The 18,270-nt window shown below is 33.9% G+C and overlaps 1 protein-coding gene across 4 annotated transcripts in view; it reads right to left on the reverse strand.

Annotated features, from left to right (window-relative positions):
- LOC149425226 (RNA-binding protein 38-like) overlaps positions 1-18,270 on the reverse strand; it is a 92,858-nt gene that overhangs the window by 10,987 nt on the left and 63,601 nt on the right. For all 4 annotated transcript variants that reach the window (XM_089650148.1, XM_089650140.1, XM_089650134.1 and 1 more), the window contains one exon: positions 8,089-8,152. In XM_089650148.1, coding sequence (XP_089506274.1) covers positions 8,089-8,152 — 64 coding nt within the window. The remainder of the gene's footprint in view (positions 1-8,088; positions 8,153-18,270) is intronic.

The following is an 18,270-nucleotide window of genomic DNA, read 5'->3' on the forward strand; positions in this document are numbered from 1 at the left end:
TGGACACGAATGTGCTTTCAACATGCACTAACCTTTGCAAAAAGGCAATATATTTAGGAGAATCTACACACCAAACTAAAACAACACAAAAACGGAAAACTGAAAACAATAAAAGTATAAGTAACTGGATATGATAAAAAAATACCATAATATTTAAGTAAATACCACAAAGTTCATTTTGCTATTTATTTAAGACATGTTAGGGTACGTATACATATTTGCGCACCGAAATGCGAACCGTACCACGAATTACGGGAAAGGAACGAATCAACTGCAAGCGGCGTTTCGCGCCATTTGCGGTTGCTTCGTTTCTTTCCCATATGTTGAGGTTCAGTTCGGCAGTTCGGCTCGCGGATGTGTAGCATTAGGTGGTTTGGTTTGCTTTATTATATTTGATGATAAATAATCTATCTACGTTTTAGGCATATAATAATGAAGCAACAATCTAATTCCATTTAGCAAACTAAAACTCTCAAATTGTTTTTTGATACTTTTTGCTGTACATAATTTCTTTGAAAAGACTATTTTCAGATGAAAATCGTAAATTCCATTGTAAGAACTGTGGAGTTTCGAAATGTTTTATTTGAAGTATTAAAAATACGACAGTAACTCATAATTGTTGCTCCTTGCTCTACTATTGTTGTACAATAAGAATAAATATTTCCAAAAAAGTAAAGTTGAAATTGAGTTTTAAATTGATAAACAATTGTAGAGAATAAGTTTTTGGTTTTAGAAGAAAGCCACGGATAGTACCCACTAACTACTCGGCACTAGTGTATACATGACGAGTTAATCTGAAACCCCTAAGATTTCCTCACTGTGAGTATTACCGGTAATTGAAACCAGCGAACCACCCCATTTACCCCATGCTACCTGCTTCGTGCTTCCCCTGCTTCCGGAAGGAAGTAAGTCTTAACACAAAGTGGGGTAATTAAACACCCCCTGAACTACTAGAGTCGGGAGGTGAACTTTAACATGAACAGTGGTTGGTCTTCCGAATACTGTTTTCATGTCATATTAAATTTCAGCCAAGCATACGGAGAAAACTTACTGATTGGTCAAATTATACCTTTTCCTGTTGAAAATGAGACTGGAGGCCTATAACGAATGATTTAACAAATTGCATAACGAACTGTCACTAGAACAAGAATATATTCCGAGAAAGTCGGAAAGTTCTTAAAAATATTCATATTTTGCATCTCTTGTCTCGTCCATTACATTTATTCGGACAAGGCCACCTGCATGAATATGTGTTCACATATATTCTGAATAACCAATATTTTATTAGGAAATGGTCATGCAGTCACATGTATCAGAGTATCTTGATACTTGTACTCATTTTTCTTCATGCAACATATTCCAATTGGGGATGTTATAGTTGGGACTCTTAAGCGGTAATCACAGAAAAAAACTACCATCTTTAAAATAAAATATTTTAATGAATTTATTTTTTAATGCATTTCAACAGTACCGGCTAAGTAATTATTCGAAAGTATAATATTCACCTGATGAAAACCTAAAACAAATATTTTTTGACAGGAAGCGATATTTTTTGTAAGTTACGACTCGTAAGTAGAACACTAATAAAAGGTGTAATAATACCTTTTTACTTAGTAAAAATAGATACCAACTAAAATTTTTTGTAACCCTTTACATAGTGAAAGGTGCACATGTGTAAGTAATTGCAATTAGAGCACCTTCAACTACAAAAAACTTGTGTCGAGTATTTCCGGTTACTTCCGGGTGCTTCCGGCACGGCGTGCAAGGGTGGAAAATCTAATATTTTTATTCTATTAACGAAAAAACTTCTGGTGCCTAGCAAAATATCTAGCCGATAAGTTTAAAAAATTACAGGGCAACAGTTTGTGGAATAGTTAACTTGATTAAAAACAAAGCACAATTCAAAAATGTCCAATGATAATCAGCTTTTCAATTCTATTGTTAAGACAGTGAAAATTGCATTGTTTTGGTAAGATAATGAATCAGGAATCTTAATTAAAAAGCATATAAACTGTTTATTTTTCTTTAGGAAAATTCTCGATCGGTGAGCTCGTCAAGTAACTCGAGTTAAGTTATTCGTTCAACCCTTTTTCACCTGAAATCTCTATTTAATCCTGCAACAGAATAAAATTAAGATTAGAAATACCAATTTTTCTGTCAAAAATTAAGGCAATTTGCCATTTTTTGTTTCCATATTTAGAATAAGAGAAACGATTTTGTAGAAAATAAAATTAATTTACAAAGTCGGGTTGTAAGTAATAATATTAGTTATATCCATAAAACTACGCATAATAATTTTTGTACCAAAACTTAACAACGAAGCGTCCACCGTTGGTCACACAGACTGGGGCAAAATCGATAAGTGCGTTAGCTTGATAAAGCATTCAAGGTTTTTTAGATACAATAATGCCTCCACTTTTTACGGGCGCTTATTTCCGATTTGATTTATTTATCGGACGCGTAGCACCGCCCGCTAGAGCCGCCCGGTGCCACGTAAAAGTACACGTACCTAGTAAATAGATACTACTTTCTCGTAGAAAATAGGCAGACACAGTCTGTCAACAAATTTTAGATAAAAATAGAGGACGCTGCGAATGGTTGAAAGAACAAATAATGTAGTATGTGCATACTATATTTATTATATATTTTCCATATTTTCGATTCGCGATTCAACGATTTAAAGATTAATTGTTAGTTATAATTCAGTTTTCGAACCTATGAATAGTGGCTATATAATATCGGATAAGTTAGCCTAATTTTCTACAATTTAATTTAAGTATAGTTATCGAGAGGATGGTGAAATACCCCCGAAATCTGTCGGATTCCGATGTTAAACATAATTTAACAAATACAATCTACCTTAAATCTGTTCCAAGTTCGGTGATGACGTATAATTTTTTTTGTTCCATTTTATTAAATTCTGGAATTTGTTGATAGACTGTACTAAATTTTCACGTTGTAGTATGGGTAATCCCCTACGCGGACTTAGACTATACTGTGACATTCACGTGTTCCGTATTAATATATTTTAGATGTTTTCGTGAATTCTACACCTTCTTCCTTTGTGATGTTTCCATTAACAGTCATTTATAGACAGTCGGTCAATAACACCCACAGCCATCGAGAAATAATATTAGTTACAACAAAGTTAAAAACCCGTCAAAAAACATAATTTTTAAAAACCTTACTCCCAGCGAAAATAGCCGAGCTTTACATAAGGTAATGTTTCATTCTTTGTAGACAATAATATTGATGTCTGCATCTGATGCTTTAGATTTGGGTAATGTGTAAATAATTCTTGGAAATATCAAAATATTTGTTACAAAATGCAACCGTATAATTCTGAAATTTGAGAGAGTTGTTTTATATCTCTCCAATAAATTTTCGTAAGCAAATTTGATGGAATTGAGTAATTCGTTAGTTTCCATTACGTGTGAATTTGATTAAAATGGGATATTACGGTTTAGAACAGGTTTTATCCTAGTCATGAATAATTTAGACATGTTTAACTGTAATTATTTTAGATTGGGGTTTTGACCTTTTTACAATAATATTGCCACGGTACCAAAACATATTTATCAGATATGATAAATTGATTTTTCACTTCTCTAACGTCAAAAAAGGAAAACCCTACGAAATTTACACAATAAATTATTCATGATGTTAGATTTAAAAAAATGAGAGTCAAGGAAAAGAAAAAAATATTTTAAAAATAAAATTAGGGTTTTTTAAAAGGGGGTTAGGGTTAGGGTTTTGAATTTTTTAAATTGATAGATGATAAATAAAATACATGTTGAAATCGGTTCCATGATAACTCAACACAGTGACAATTCAACACACTTTAAAAAGTGATATAAAGTCATTATAAACGATGAAAATAAAAAAAATAAACCCACCTAACCTAACCTACTTAACCCAGTTAATAAAGTTTTTGTTTCATCACTTTCCATGACTTTATATAACTTTTTTAAAATGTGATGAATTATCATTTTGATGAGTTATCCGGTCACCGTTGGTTTGTAAGAAGAAAGCTAAGCTTTATGCAGTAAAATCAAACAAGGGAATACAAAGAAGTGTTCTGAAAACACTTCAATTCTATGGTTCTATATTTGTGAGCAGCAATATTGCAGGTGCAGATATAAGAATAGTTTGACTATTGCTAATTTTTTAGACTTTAATTTTGGTTTGAGGTCAAAATACTTGACAAAGCTGATTTTGTTTTCATCAAAAGGAATAGCAAATATCTATTACGCATATGTACCACTTTATTTATTTTTGTTTCGGAAATTTATATATAGAATATAAGCCATTAAAGAAATATATTTTTCACGATTTTAGAGGTAACTTTTGCAATTATTTGTGAGTTAGTAATAATTATTAAAAAAATATTTTTTTACCTAAAGTACTATGCAAATATAATGAAAAGTAAAATAAAAATTTCTAATTAGCTCAAATTTTAAATTACTAACGAATGATTTACGTTGAAACAGAAATTTTATTTTATATTTCAGTATATTTGCATAGTACTTTAGGTAAAGATATATTATTTTAATAATTATTACTAACTCAGTCGTCAGTAATTTAAATTAGTAATAGTCAAATTTAAATTACTAACGACTGATTTACGTTGAAACAGAAATTTTATTTTATATTTCATTATATTTGCATAGTACTTTAGGTAAAAATATATTATTTTAATAATTATTACTAACTCAGTCGTCAGTAATTTAAATTAGTAATAGTCAAATTTAAATTACTAACGAATGATTTACGTTGAAACAGAAATTTGTCTATTTGTTGTGTTTTATACACAACAGCAACGTGTTGTGTTGTACCTATATAAAACAAAACACGTTGTTGCCACACAAGCAACGAAACCATTGATCTTTTACGATTGTATACCAAAATAACACCTCTTATTGGAATACCCTGTATTTATACTTTATACGTTGGGCAAAGTTACTTTTTTGATAATGCCCTTTATTCTATAATTTAAAAAAGAAATAAATAAAATAGTACCTACCCGTACTAGATTTTTGCTTAAACTTTCGATTTAAAAAATAACTCTTCAGTTTAGTTTTTTTGACCTCAAATCCAAATTTATGTTTTGTATGAAAAAGCCAGACAACCGTTCCTTTTAAAATTGAAAGAATGTTACAAAATATCATATTTTAACTGGCCTAATTTAGGTGGTTTGTAAAGTAGCTACGAAGTGCGATGACAAAATAGAAACCTAATTAAAGTACCTAATTTTATAGTGATGAAACGGTTTAAATAATTGTATTATTTAAAAAAGTTATTGCAAATCAATAATTCATGCTCCACTACGGAAAACACTTATATCATTAAATATATTCATCGCAATTGAAGACCAGCGGGTGTTCGACATGCCTGCAAGCTGCAGGGAGTGCGGGGATATATATTCCCAGACTCTGTCATACTAAGAAAATCAAACTGCACACACATCTTAAAATTATTACAGAAAGATTATATTATTTTATTCAACAAATAAGCTTTAACACCTTGTTTCGGAAAATGATCGAGAGAGAATGCATCGGGCAACGGCCGGTGGCAGAAACAAGCCACGACTTGCAGGCACTTGCCTGTTGCACTGTCTTCCCCTGCGCTACTTCAAATACAACATCAGCTAACAGCACTGCACAAAAACATAACACGCTATGTTTAAAATATTAATCAAAAACGGCCACACCCCGCCACCACAACAAGAAAACCAAAAGAAAATCGTCACAAAGTTTCATGACAAGATGTAGGTACTAGGGTATGTAGTATGCACTGAAGTCGGATGTCACTTCACAGTAGTAACTATCCAATGTACTGTCATTTAGCCCTTGCCACGAATGTTTGTTCATTTGCAGTCACAAATGAGATAATCACTGCGTGCTTTATTTCTAATCGGATTTCGCGTCACTTAATACTTCCCAAATCCGTACCTACTCAGTGCTTTCCTTTACTCTGGTTTACCTTTACTTTTGTCTCTGTCTCTATTGCGTACTGTATGTGAAGCAACAAGTCTGTCTTGATAAAGTATTTTAAAAATTAATCATTTTACTGTACATATTTTTACGACATCAAAAGCATTTATACAAACTCACTCTTAATCATCGTATTAATAGTATGCTTGTTAGTTAACCAAATTGAACGTATCTTAATTTATTGAATTTGTAATTAACAAAGGCGGGCAAGTGAGCAAAACGTAGGCGATGCTTTCTTTATATTTAATGATATACAGTAATACTGAAATAGAAGTCTCAGTTCTCTTCTTCGCGAGTGAGAATGAATCATCAGACCGTCGTCATCATCTGCAGAATGCTGACTGATGCTGGCTCTAGTGAGGTGAGTGGAAAAGTGATGATCCGCCACCGGATGAAAGCATAGTCAGTGTCCTGGGGCGGACGCGGACAGGGAGGGACGGTGAGGGTAGGTAGTGACGTGGAATGAGCCTAAGGGCGCGTACAGAACCACACTTGAGTGATGTTAAACAAATGAAGCACTGGGACAAGAGCGAATGTCGAATGCAAAAACTACGGGCGATATACTTCTAGGTTGGATTTAGCTAGGAAAAGAAAACAATTCTAAAGCGAATAGAATGGAGAGATTCAGATTCATTACTCGAGTGATTAACAATTATTATTTCTAGTTGTTTGTGTTTTCACCAATTTTGTTTATCATTGAACAAAATTGAATCAGAAGAGTAATGAGGCATCTCCATACTGTACTGTAATAATATCGCCCATAACATTGCTCAAGGTTTTAATATAACAATATTCACGGTAAAACACGTCAATCGTCAAAAAATTAAAACAACTAAATAGAAACAAAACAAACAAATCAATCCCACTCTCACGCAGTTTACTTTTCATAGAAAATCTTATTTATTTTACATTTTTCGTACGAGCTTGTAGCTTCGTTCCTTAGCGGGCCATTTGTCAGCCGATAGATATTCTGCAAGGAAATATAAAGAAAATGGCTCTGAATAATCCTGATCTGAATATTTAACATTTTGTAATATTAGTGCAAGCACCAAGTCCCAAGGTCTGTCTGTCGGCCTGCCGAAAGAAAGTAACCAATTTCACAGTGTTTCCGCCATTCTGTAAACTGATTATTTCTTTAGTTTATCGGCGTTTTCTCCAAGTAAACAATCTAAATAGGAACATTAACTGTGTACATTTTACTACACAGACTAATGCACTTTATTGCCGCATCGATACGTGGAAAATGTATCCCCGTATGTGACTTAAACAGTCGCAATTATACTTCAAAACACTTGTTTGACAGCGAACTGCAGAATGGCGCACGAAGTATTGAATAAATTCAAACATCGTGTTATATTAATTTCTCATTTTTATGAAACGCGATATTCAGAAATTGCAGTGTCATAAATCTGTCAGTATTTGGTCACGTGGCGTTATGAGTTATTATTACGATGCGGCTAAAAGTGCACGTGTCGTGTCCTGGTCTAGACTAGAATTATATTCTGGTTCAGTATTTTCTAACATGCCACCAGTCCCGGGGGTTGGTAGTACTCCTGAAGCCTCAGTAGTACCTCCATTCCAAGGGTTAAGTCACTCCAAGGGGTGACTTATGGTCAGTGATGGTATATTCTTTGTGTTCGGTACCTGGCGGCATGTATAAAATACCTCTTTTAAACCGGACAGCCTTCCGCCGGTGTACTTGGGCGATAATGTTTGTTGCGCGCGCACACACACACAAGGGCTTATCTCCGCCCACGTTCCGTGGAACTCCACGAATGGCCTGACGTGTATATCATTTCGCGAGCGGAAAAATTTTAATGCAATAAAATGGAAAAACGAAGCAATGCAGACTCGTGTGTGCGTGCGCGCCATTTCAGGGACAAGCGCCATTTTGTTCAGTACGTCCGTAAGGAAACGCCGGCGACCAGCGATGAAAATATACACCAAACTGAAAGTGACCAATTTGATTCAAACATCAGATTTTTTCGCTTTCAACCTGTCGCACATTTTCCCCGCTTTAACATTGACAAGACAACAATATCACGGTGCAGATTAGAACTAATAAACGACATATCAAAGCAAAACTTGTACTAACCCATATTGACTCGGGAGCACAGTCGGATAGCCCGCCGCTCGGATGCCGGCTGTAAAGGGGAAACCTGAAATAAAACACACTAATTAATTCATATCTAAGGCAAAACATTCTGGGCAATATAAAATTGACACGATTAAATCAAGCCCTGTTGCATGTTTTTAAAAAGCTGTGCCAAGTGTTAGATGACTTTCGATGCTGACAGTTGTGAGATCAGAAAGATTGACGAGAGACGAATGTTTCAGCAGGTTGGGTTTCCAGATCACACATTATTCTGTTTATTTGTTTTGGTGTGTACCAATAATTATAAAATATTTAAATAATTGTGATTAATAGGATGATGAGATAAGACATACATGATTTAAGATTTTCACGGTCAAAAGTATTTTTGTTATTAGTTTTTGGGGTGTTATGCCGTGTTGCGCTAACTCCTTCTTTAGCCAACGTTTCGGACAGCATTGCAGTGTCCATCATCAGGGCAGATGTGTTATTGGCTAAAGAAGGAGAAACGTTGGCTAAAGAAGGAGTTAGCGCAACACGGCATAAAACCCCAAAAACAAATAACAAAAAAAAGACATACATGTTTACATTTCATTTGTTGGCAAATATGTTTTTATAAATAAAAACAAGTTCTATTAAAATAATTATTTAAGTCATGTGGAAAATATCAACCATTTACAAATTTGAACACGCGTTTGGCGTGTATTCTGTAGTCAATTTTGCTAGTTCTCCAGATAAAATATTAGTCATTCAGAATATATCGAGAATACGTGTACTTTTCCTAATAAACATCATGACGGAATGCGAAAATATCAGCATGTCAATATCCATATCAGTATTTGAATGAACACGTGTTTCGCCATACTCATAAGACATTCACTTTTGACTGAAACTTTGTTAGGAACTCTCTCATTTCATTGGTTTTAGGCCTGCAGTCCCATTTTTAACAGGAAAACGAATATTTTGACCAGATTTTTAATAAATTAACTGTAACAGTTAGTTATCTCCGTGCACCTTTTTGAATATAATAGTAAAAAATCACACGATTTCTGTATTCTAAAGCTAAAGAATGTAGTCCATCCACTACAGTGCGGAAACCTGTCAAACGGATTGCGAGTTTTCAGGTGGTTACCATGTTCAAAAGTATGGTGCATTTGATATGTATGTATTGGGCCAGCAGTAGAGTATAAATTGATTATTGTGAGTAGATTTTTAAAAAGGTTTTGTAGCTTCATATTATGATGTGGTATGTAGAATTAATTAAGATTCTTTTGTAGATATCTACTTAAGATGTTATCTTTACATCACCAATGTGGCAACATGTTCTTTTAAGAGACTAGTTCTAGTTAGACTCATATAGAATGTAGATCTCGAGACGGTGATATATTTTATCTAATGGAGGAATTTTTGTGTCCTATTTCCGTAAGGAGACGTGGAACGAAAATAGTTTCTACCAGGAAGACAGAATACAAAATAGGTACGGCAGCTGGCCCAGCTCAGAATATACATAATATCCTGACTAGAGAGACATTATATTAGATTGAAACAATATTAAACTCGCGTACAAAGCTATTCTGGTGCTGAAATCGTCTGCGAGCCCGCGACACTTTTGTTCTTTCGACTAATATTTGAATTGGAACATCACGTAATGGAAAATTGTAAATCCTTGGATTTGAAAAACTCAGAGGAAATACTGAAAAGATATTCTGATTTTCTTTCAGATGTGTAATATTACTGAACTTTTACAAAAGTTTGGCTTTTATAGTGACATGTGTTGTGCATTGCAAACTATGAATTATAAAATCATCGCTGGTGGTACTAATTTGGTTTAATTTATTGGACGTTTGAGTTACTTTTTAAAGTTGGTTCCCGTTCGCTGGTAATTAAATAAATAAAGGGGTAGGGCATTATTTAATATGTCTCTGTTGAAATTAATGAGCCACTTCCAGTCAAACTTACGAACACTTTTGCTATTCGAGTTCGCGCTTGTCAAATTATTTGACTGACAATAATATTTCCATTCCCTATAGTAATACTAGCGTATTATAGGGACACGTGTTTGTAGGTAGGTACATGCAATCATTTCGTCTAATACGATAAAGCTCTCCAGAAAATATTTTTAAAAAACTAGGAAAAAGCAATCGACCCCGTTAGAACCGGAAGGTTGCATCTCGTTTTAATTTACGTAAGGAAGGAAATGGATAAAAGTTTCAAATACCTTCTTAAATGATTTTTATTTTGCTTGTTGTTCAAACTTCAATTAGTAGTGCAATTTTGACTTAATGTGTAACATACAGGGTTTTCCAATAAGAGGTGTTATTTTGAATAGCCCGCTATTTCGGTAGATGCTACTATTGAAGCTGTCATTTTTTGACATTTGACAAGTAAAAACTACGTTATTAATAAAAATGGAACGATACACGCCTCAAAAATGCATTGAAATTATTAAAATTCACTTGAGTGAATCAAATGCAAATCATCTTGAGTGATGAGGCCCATTTCCACCTCGGTGGCTTCGTCAACAAGCAAAATTGTCGCATCAGGGGCTCGGAAAACCTAAGAATTATTGTTGAAAAGCCTCTCTATTCTCAACGTGTGACTGTTTGGTGCAATTTATGGTCCGGTGGAGTCATTGGACCTTACTTTTTCGAAAATGAGGCTGGAGCAACAGTTACGGTGAATGGATAGCGCTATCGAGAGATGGTTAATTTTTTTTTATGGCTGAAATTGGATGATATTGTTCTGGACAACGTTTACTTTCAACAAGACGGCGCTACGTGCCACACAAGCAATGAAACCATTGATCTTTTACGATTGAATATCAAAATAACACCTCTTATTGGAAAACCCTATAGTTTGGTCTGAGTACCTATGTTTTCTAATACGCAGGTACCCGTTCAAGCGTTCAAGGATAATATTATACAACATGTAGACCACTGTTTAGTAGTAAAATCATAAATATTTGCAGAAATATCTTGCATCCATAACATTTTGGAAATGAATACTTCAACAGGGAAACGCAAATGAGATGCAGACAGGAGCAGCATGCCTAATGATTCTCTAAAACGACACTGTTCCACATTGGGACATGTACCCAAGTGTTTTCTTTTCGTGATTATTTCACGGGATAGACATGCCACTAATTCAAGCAGAGTTGCGATAGACTCTCGGTTTGATCAGGTGCCAACTGAACATGGCGGACCCGTAGTGACAATGCTATATATATTATTACCGCCATTACCACCGTTGCGTGGCACTTTACAGAATGCTTTATACAAATAATGAAATGTGTTAAGCATTGCTTGTTCGATTGGACAATACATAACTGGCATACGAAATAATTCAAATCAGTATACAGTTAAATCTCTGTTGTCATCTCTCCTTCTTTCTTAAAAATGACACATTAAAATAAAACTCACAATATTGCAGTTTGCAAAGTAAGTACAAATAATGCAAGTCAAGTGGAATTTTAACGTAAGAATGCAATTGGATTAGTGTGATTGATAAGAAAATTACACATTTTTTCCGGCTACAGTGATGATTCTGTTCCCAAAACTATGCCAATTATTAAAAAAATATTTTTTGTCGTCGTCATGTTGTATTCATAAATATTTTATTTATCAGCAGATTGCTTCCTAACGCAGAAACAATTCAACAGATCTGCTAATCGGGAGTCCAATATAGACAAGTTATTATTATGTATTTATTTCCCCGAAAACCGCTCGGCAATCTCGTAAAATTAACTTTAAAGCTTGCATTGAACGCGTAGGTACAACTTTCAGACGAATTCGAACCACTGAAATTGTAAGGGCGGAGTTACGAATTCCTAAGAGCTATTAAGAATTATTTATAAACCGACTTGTCGCGTGGAGTTATCGTGAAATATAGCCATTTTGAAGATGTTCGTGTTCTCATCTACCATACGTTTTCTGCGCACTTTTATGTTTTCCAAGCGGTATTATTACCCGCTTTCTCCGTAGTTTGACTGGGAGCGACTTCCATAGACAAAGTTTAAACAAAATTGCTCTAAATTTCTCAAATGTTTATTTGAACACAACATGGAGAACCGGTTACTATTAATAATTGTCATGTTAATAATGCCTTCACCATGACCGCGGACTTCTAGCTTCATTGTGTTTTTCATTTGCATGCATAAAAAATATTTGTCAAATCTTCTGTTTACCCAATCGGCCGGTAGAGGCGCATTTCTAAGCACATACAATACGTTTGCTCATAATGTCTGTTTGTGACCTAAAACTAGTAAAGTGTTGAATCAGCTTGCACCGTATCGTCACGTGGCACATTTACATAGGTGCTGGAAATTAATCATTTGACTTATTTTTTTTTAATTCTTCCACGCGTAAATGCAATTTATTGTTGGTTCAACTCACAGCTTTAATAAAACACAAAAAATCTTTTAGTGAGTATCTCAAATCTCTAACGGAGAGCTATAACATCACCGAAATTTCAAGTCAACTCTACTCCGTTACTCTCGAAGTCATCAGGAGTTATTGAGCTTTAAATATGTCGATTTACCCACAGTCAGAAAAAGGATACGACGCCAAATATGTTATTTTTTTCTATCGTTAAGCAAATAAGTTTTCAAAAAAGATTGTTTACATCCACTCAGATACAAAATGTTATTGTTGACTTTTTATTTTTTTTATCATTTTAAAGAGACCCTTGTCTTGTGTAGTGGTGTACCGGATGGACCACAATATTAATTTATTTAGTAAAAGTTTTATATGTCGCTAAGCACCTAGTACCTATAAGCATTTGTAGGGTAAGACGGGACTACGGGCGGGTGTTCCAAACTACTTCAAAAACTTTTTCGAATGTTTCGATACTATCGAATTGCAGGAATAAATTCAAACATGTCCTCTTTATACCGATTTTTCTGTACTGATTTGTAGAAAATATTTATATGGGATTTGGGTGAATGTTCCCTGGACGTTTTGAAAACGTTTCAAAACACAATATAAAGAAGCAACATCGTTAGCTGAGAGTTTTAATTTAGTCACTTCCCTGACAATACGACACTTAGCGCTAGTTCCATCAGCGTTGTATAAACAATTGGACAGGAGCCAGAATCAAAGAGCGCCTCAGCATTATCCCATGTGATTTTCTTATTGGTTTCCGTCACAAAACGACTGGAAAAAGACTGTGAGATAGTCGCCGCTATTTTTTTTTCAGAAAGTTAAATGACACTGTCTCGCCCTGGTGGCTATTCTCGTACCTTCCTGGCTGTAAGTAGGGACTTCCACGAGACAAATAACACGTCAGAGTTCAATACCACTTCGCCAAAGTGTGCGTGCTTTCACTCTCATCTAAACCACTTCCAAAGGAATGCTTTGTTCTTTGCTACGGGGAGTCTTTCATTTCCGCAAGTCGCCCTGGATTTTAACACTACTTAATGCGTACAGTCTTACGGCAATACACGCAATCGAGAAGCTGAGGACCCAGTAAACAGGAAACAACTGAATATAATTAATTTCCTTGTTTTTTAACAAAGTTCAAAAGAAATCTTTGTAAGAAGTGACAATTTCAAGTTATTGAGAGGAATTTGGTCTAAGACATAACGCAAGGAAACAATGCTGGTTTCAATAGTGGGAATTGTGAAAATACGAGGTTAATGATCACGGTAACGTGCTTTAAAAGAAATTTAAAAAAACTTTTCTCTCAAGCAAAAAAAAAAACAAAAACGGTATTGTGACATTATAGTTTTCTTAATAAATTACATTTGACTATTTTTTATTACGCCATGTTTGTCAAATACCACCTCAAACTATAAACTATGGTCACACTTTGCTAATTTACTTAGATTTTACGAGGGCTGAAACGATTTTTTTTTGCATAATATCGTGATTTGTGAAATAAGGTGAAAAGATAGAAAATTTCGAATTTTCTACAATTTTTTACGTTTTTTTCTTCTATAAAATTTTTCATATTACAAATTAAAATATTCTAATTCATAAATATTATAAAATATTTCAAACACTACATCAATAATTTGGTTTCTAAAAATGGTATTTGTTCTCTTCAAAAGGAAGAAATAAATATATAACACATTTAAAATATTCCCCAATTCGATGAGAAATTTCAAGGTTATACAACAGATAAACAACCCTCTTTGGCTATTTTCATTAACTATTTTATGGCCGTTAAATGTCATTTTCTATTAGTATGGATTTTACATGAAACACGGTTAAATATCCATTGTATAAAATATTAATCACGTTTATTAGTAAGGCTTTAGAGTATAAAGTATGCGTAACTGCGACATAATGCATTCCGAACTAAAAACAAAATAAAACGCATGTTTTCCCTCCGATTACCTATTTACCGATAATTAGTTTCCCGGTTGTCGGAAAATTCGGGGTAAAGCGTGATCGCATTTGTGATTTCGTAAGGGCGCAAGTAAATATTTCAGTAGTGCGTGCGCCCTGTTCTCCTCATATCTCTCTTCGATATCTCCCAATCAATTATTCACAAATTTTACTGAGGGAAAATCTCTTTTTCGAATAACATTTTTAACATAAAAGAAGGCCGAAACTAATCGATAATAAAATGTAAGCTATTTTCACTACCAGATTAAAAACCTAATAAATTGTTCCAGTGCATCTAAACTGATACACGGCAAACAGTCGTCATACAACTGAATTCAATTGTAATTTATTATACTATAATATGTAATATTTTAACAACCTACTCTGCGTGCAAGGTGATTTTACTGATATCGAAATCATTATCTTGCAAAACACAACGACTACTGTTAATTATTTTTTTCCCGATTTGATCATTAATAGAATAAAGTCCATCCATGATAATCATCGAATACATCCCAATGAATCAAATTGATTCATCTACTAATAATGGATGGCCTCCAGAATGCGCTTGCATTTATTATTATTGTAGCACAGATCTGTAAAAAATTACGGGATATTATTATTTATTGTAGGATGTATGAAGCTGAAATTATGTATAAAAAAAATCAACTTGTCAAAAACAATGTTTTTTTATCTGGTTCAAATTTTGAATTAAAACTTTAATGAATTTGAATGTAATTTTAGTACCTACTTTATCACTTGCCTCGTGTGATAAGCGGTAAAAAATCCAGTAAAAAAATTGAAATTTAATGATTTTACCACTTATCACATGAGACAAGTGATAAAGTAGGTACTAAAATTAAATTCAAATTCATTAAAGTTTTAATTCAAAATTTGAAGCATATAAAAAAAACTTGTTTTTGACGGTTGATTTTTTTTATACATACTTTCAGCTTCATACATTCTATTTATTGTATGTTTAAGGCGATGCACCGTGTAACTTTCAGAATCGGGCCGCTAACAATAACATTCCTTATGTAGATGGCGATTAGGATTAAATTACCGCTAGCCTCCTGTTTTGAATTAACTCACAAAAATCACCAAAAAATGTGTTAAAATAAAATATTTTATATTGCGATGTTCATACACAAATATTGAAATATTTTAAGATCATTTTCTAAAGAACTTAATCTTTCACATTGTGCAATAGAACCATAACCGAAAAAGGGTTCGTAAGTAGAAGATTTTGCACTTTAAAGCAGTTTTTATAATTCTGATACTTGATTTTTTTCAGGGCTTATGAAAAGATTTATCAATATTTGTATGTAAAATAACAGTAATGAAGTGATAACAAGTTCGAATCGAGGAGTAGAAACGTATTGTTTTCCCCTGATCGATATGAAATTTTGCGGTGGATTCACCTAATTTGTACGTTGTATGCAGGGAACATTGCCAATGCGCATTTTATATACGATTGCTCACTCCAGTGCTTATCTAACGAAGCTTTTGTGGACATTGAGTTTTTATGGAGGTCCGTGAGCGCAGACACGCAATAAGGGAATTGGAGGCATTGGGCCCTTTAGTCTTTAGTAAGGGGAGACAAGGACATACGTGGTGAATTCGTTCTGAACAATGGCTATTATGATAACGGAATAGAATACATAATATTATATTCATTTTTGCGTGCATCTCAGTTTGTAGGTAATAAGTAATATTTTTTGAAAATTCTGATCGTTTTGGTGTTGATTTTAACCACATAGAAATAGTGTCAAAAAACACGAAAAAAAATGTTCATTGGACATAACGACATTATGAGTGCAGAAAAATAATCGCACACAATGTCGATTATGAATGATGCTGAGAATCTCCAAAACGTTTTTTAGATTAATTTATTTTTTCGTTATTTTAAAAATGTATTTTTTTAAATGTGAATACCGCGAAAGAGTCCCAACTGCTCTCAACCGTCTGGAGCTAGTGAGACTATGGAATCCCCATTCGGGGTATGTTGTGAGGCTAAGGAGGGGAAGAGGAAGGTGGGAGAGTACCTGGCTATTCAGATCTGGTCACAAAACACGGCTAAAACCATTTAAAGCAACGTTTTAATTCTGAATGGTGGTCTTACCACAGGGCGATACTGACAGTATCTTGAACGTTCCGTAAGTATATTACATGTAATTTTAATTGTGAAATATCACAAATTAATCGAATAAAATTTACTTGCGTACGCCGGGATTTGAACCCGCGACCTCCGGCTTGCTAGTCGAGAGCCTTACCCCGACCACGGAGCCCGTCTACATCCATAAATTGGTTAAGGAACTACTTTCTTCCTTCCGACACTATTATTGACAATTTATGTTGCTTGCATTCCTTCTAATTTATTTTATGGCCCAGTAGTTCCTAATTTGTGGTACGCGTACCCCCAGGGGCAAGAACACGCAATGCATGGACTCTCCAAGGGGTACACGGACAAAAATGAGTGTTGCTAATGAATTAAGAATGTCTTCAAATTAAAAACGGGATTGCAGGCCTTAACGAAAGAATCAACAGGTTTGCTGATAAACTTTTAGTAAATGAAGAATATATTATCAAGATATCGGAACACGTGTTTATGATAATCCTAATATTTTCGCATGTCATCAATATACATTATCAAGGGAAATTCATGTTTATATATATTAGTTTAATAGTAATAATAATAACATTTTATTCTAGAATGTATGCAGGGGTAGTGCAATGCAATTCATTCCATATTTTGTTATAATATATATATAATTAGAGCAAGAAAAATAATAATACATAGGCGATTCCGATTGGCACCAATAAAACAGAATTTAAGTGAAAAAAAGAAAAAGATAAACACAAATGAGTGTAAGCAGCCGTTTATGGAGGATATTTGGACATTTCCCATCTCCAGAGGGCCATCAGGGGGGATTTCATCCAGGCAACCATTGCAGTGATAATTTTGTTACTGATTGGCGTAGTCTGAGCCATAAGCTTCCCATGTGACGGTGGAGAAGTGCTCTGAAAGAGTGTACTCGTCCCTACAGGAACATTTCTGTGGCACTGCAGTATCTCGGTAGGCAGAATAGTTGGCGATATGCATTAGCCATTTTAGTTTAGCCATTTGATTCGACATTCTGCTTAGATTCTAGTACCTACGTTCCATACATACTGACATATTAAAATTATGTTTAAATATCTAAAATAACAGTTTTAATACTCCTTTATCTTATTTAAGGAATTTCCCTTGACCATCATTTTTTAGTGATTAAATTCTAGGTATTTTATATTCCCGCAATTTCGTCCATCTATTCCATAATCAAATGCATCTAGAATACAAAACTATAAACAGCCCTAGTCATTTTGTACCTCGTAAAACTGGCCAGCGCCAATTATTATTAATATTGGCAAACGCTTACAGCCTAATAACTTTTCCTACAATACAAATCATAATTACAGTGATAAAATTACACCTGCATACAATTTTTATTACTTTTGTAGGTCGGAATTTTTTATATTCTAGCTACCTACGTAAATATTTTTATGTCACTGATACAATTTTATCAATAAAGATAATTATTTATTTTCATTATTAGCTTGCCCGTGTGATAAGCCCTCGCAAATAGATATGGCGGTAAAACGTACATGCAAACTACAATATTATATATTCCTCGTTTTTTTTTTAGGAAATGGTTGAAATATAAAGGAAATTGTATTCGCATTTAGCTTTGCGATGAATGACTTGGTTGTTATTCCACTTACAGCCTCATTAATGACACATCTAATATGCATCAAATTTATATTTTACGTAAAAAGATAATTTTCAAATCACGGCTCAAAATAAATAATGCTGAGGTAT

Source organism: Hesperophylax consimilis, chromosome 3 (assembly GCF_061612785.1).
Source record: "Hesperophylax consimilis isolate HC1 chromosome 3, BYU_Hcon_1.0, whole genome shotgun sequence".
NCBI classification, from domain to species: domain Eukaryota; kingdom Metazoa; phylum Arthropoda; class Insecta; order Trichoptera; family Limnephilidae; genus Hesperophylax; species Hesperophylax consimilis.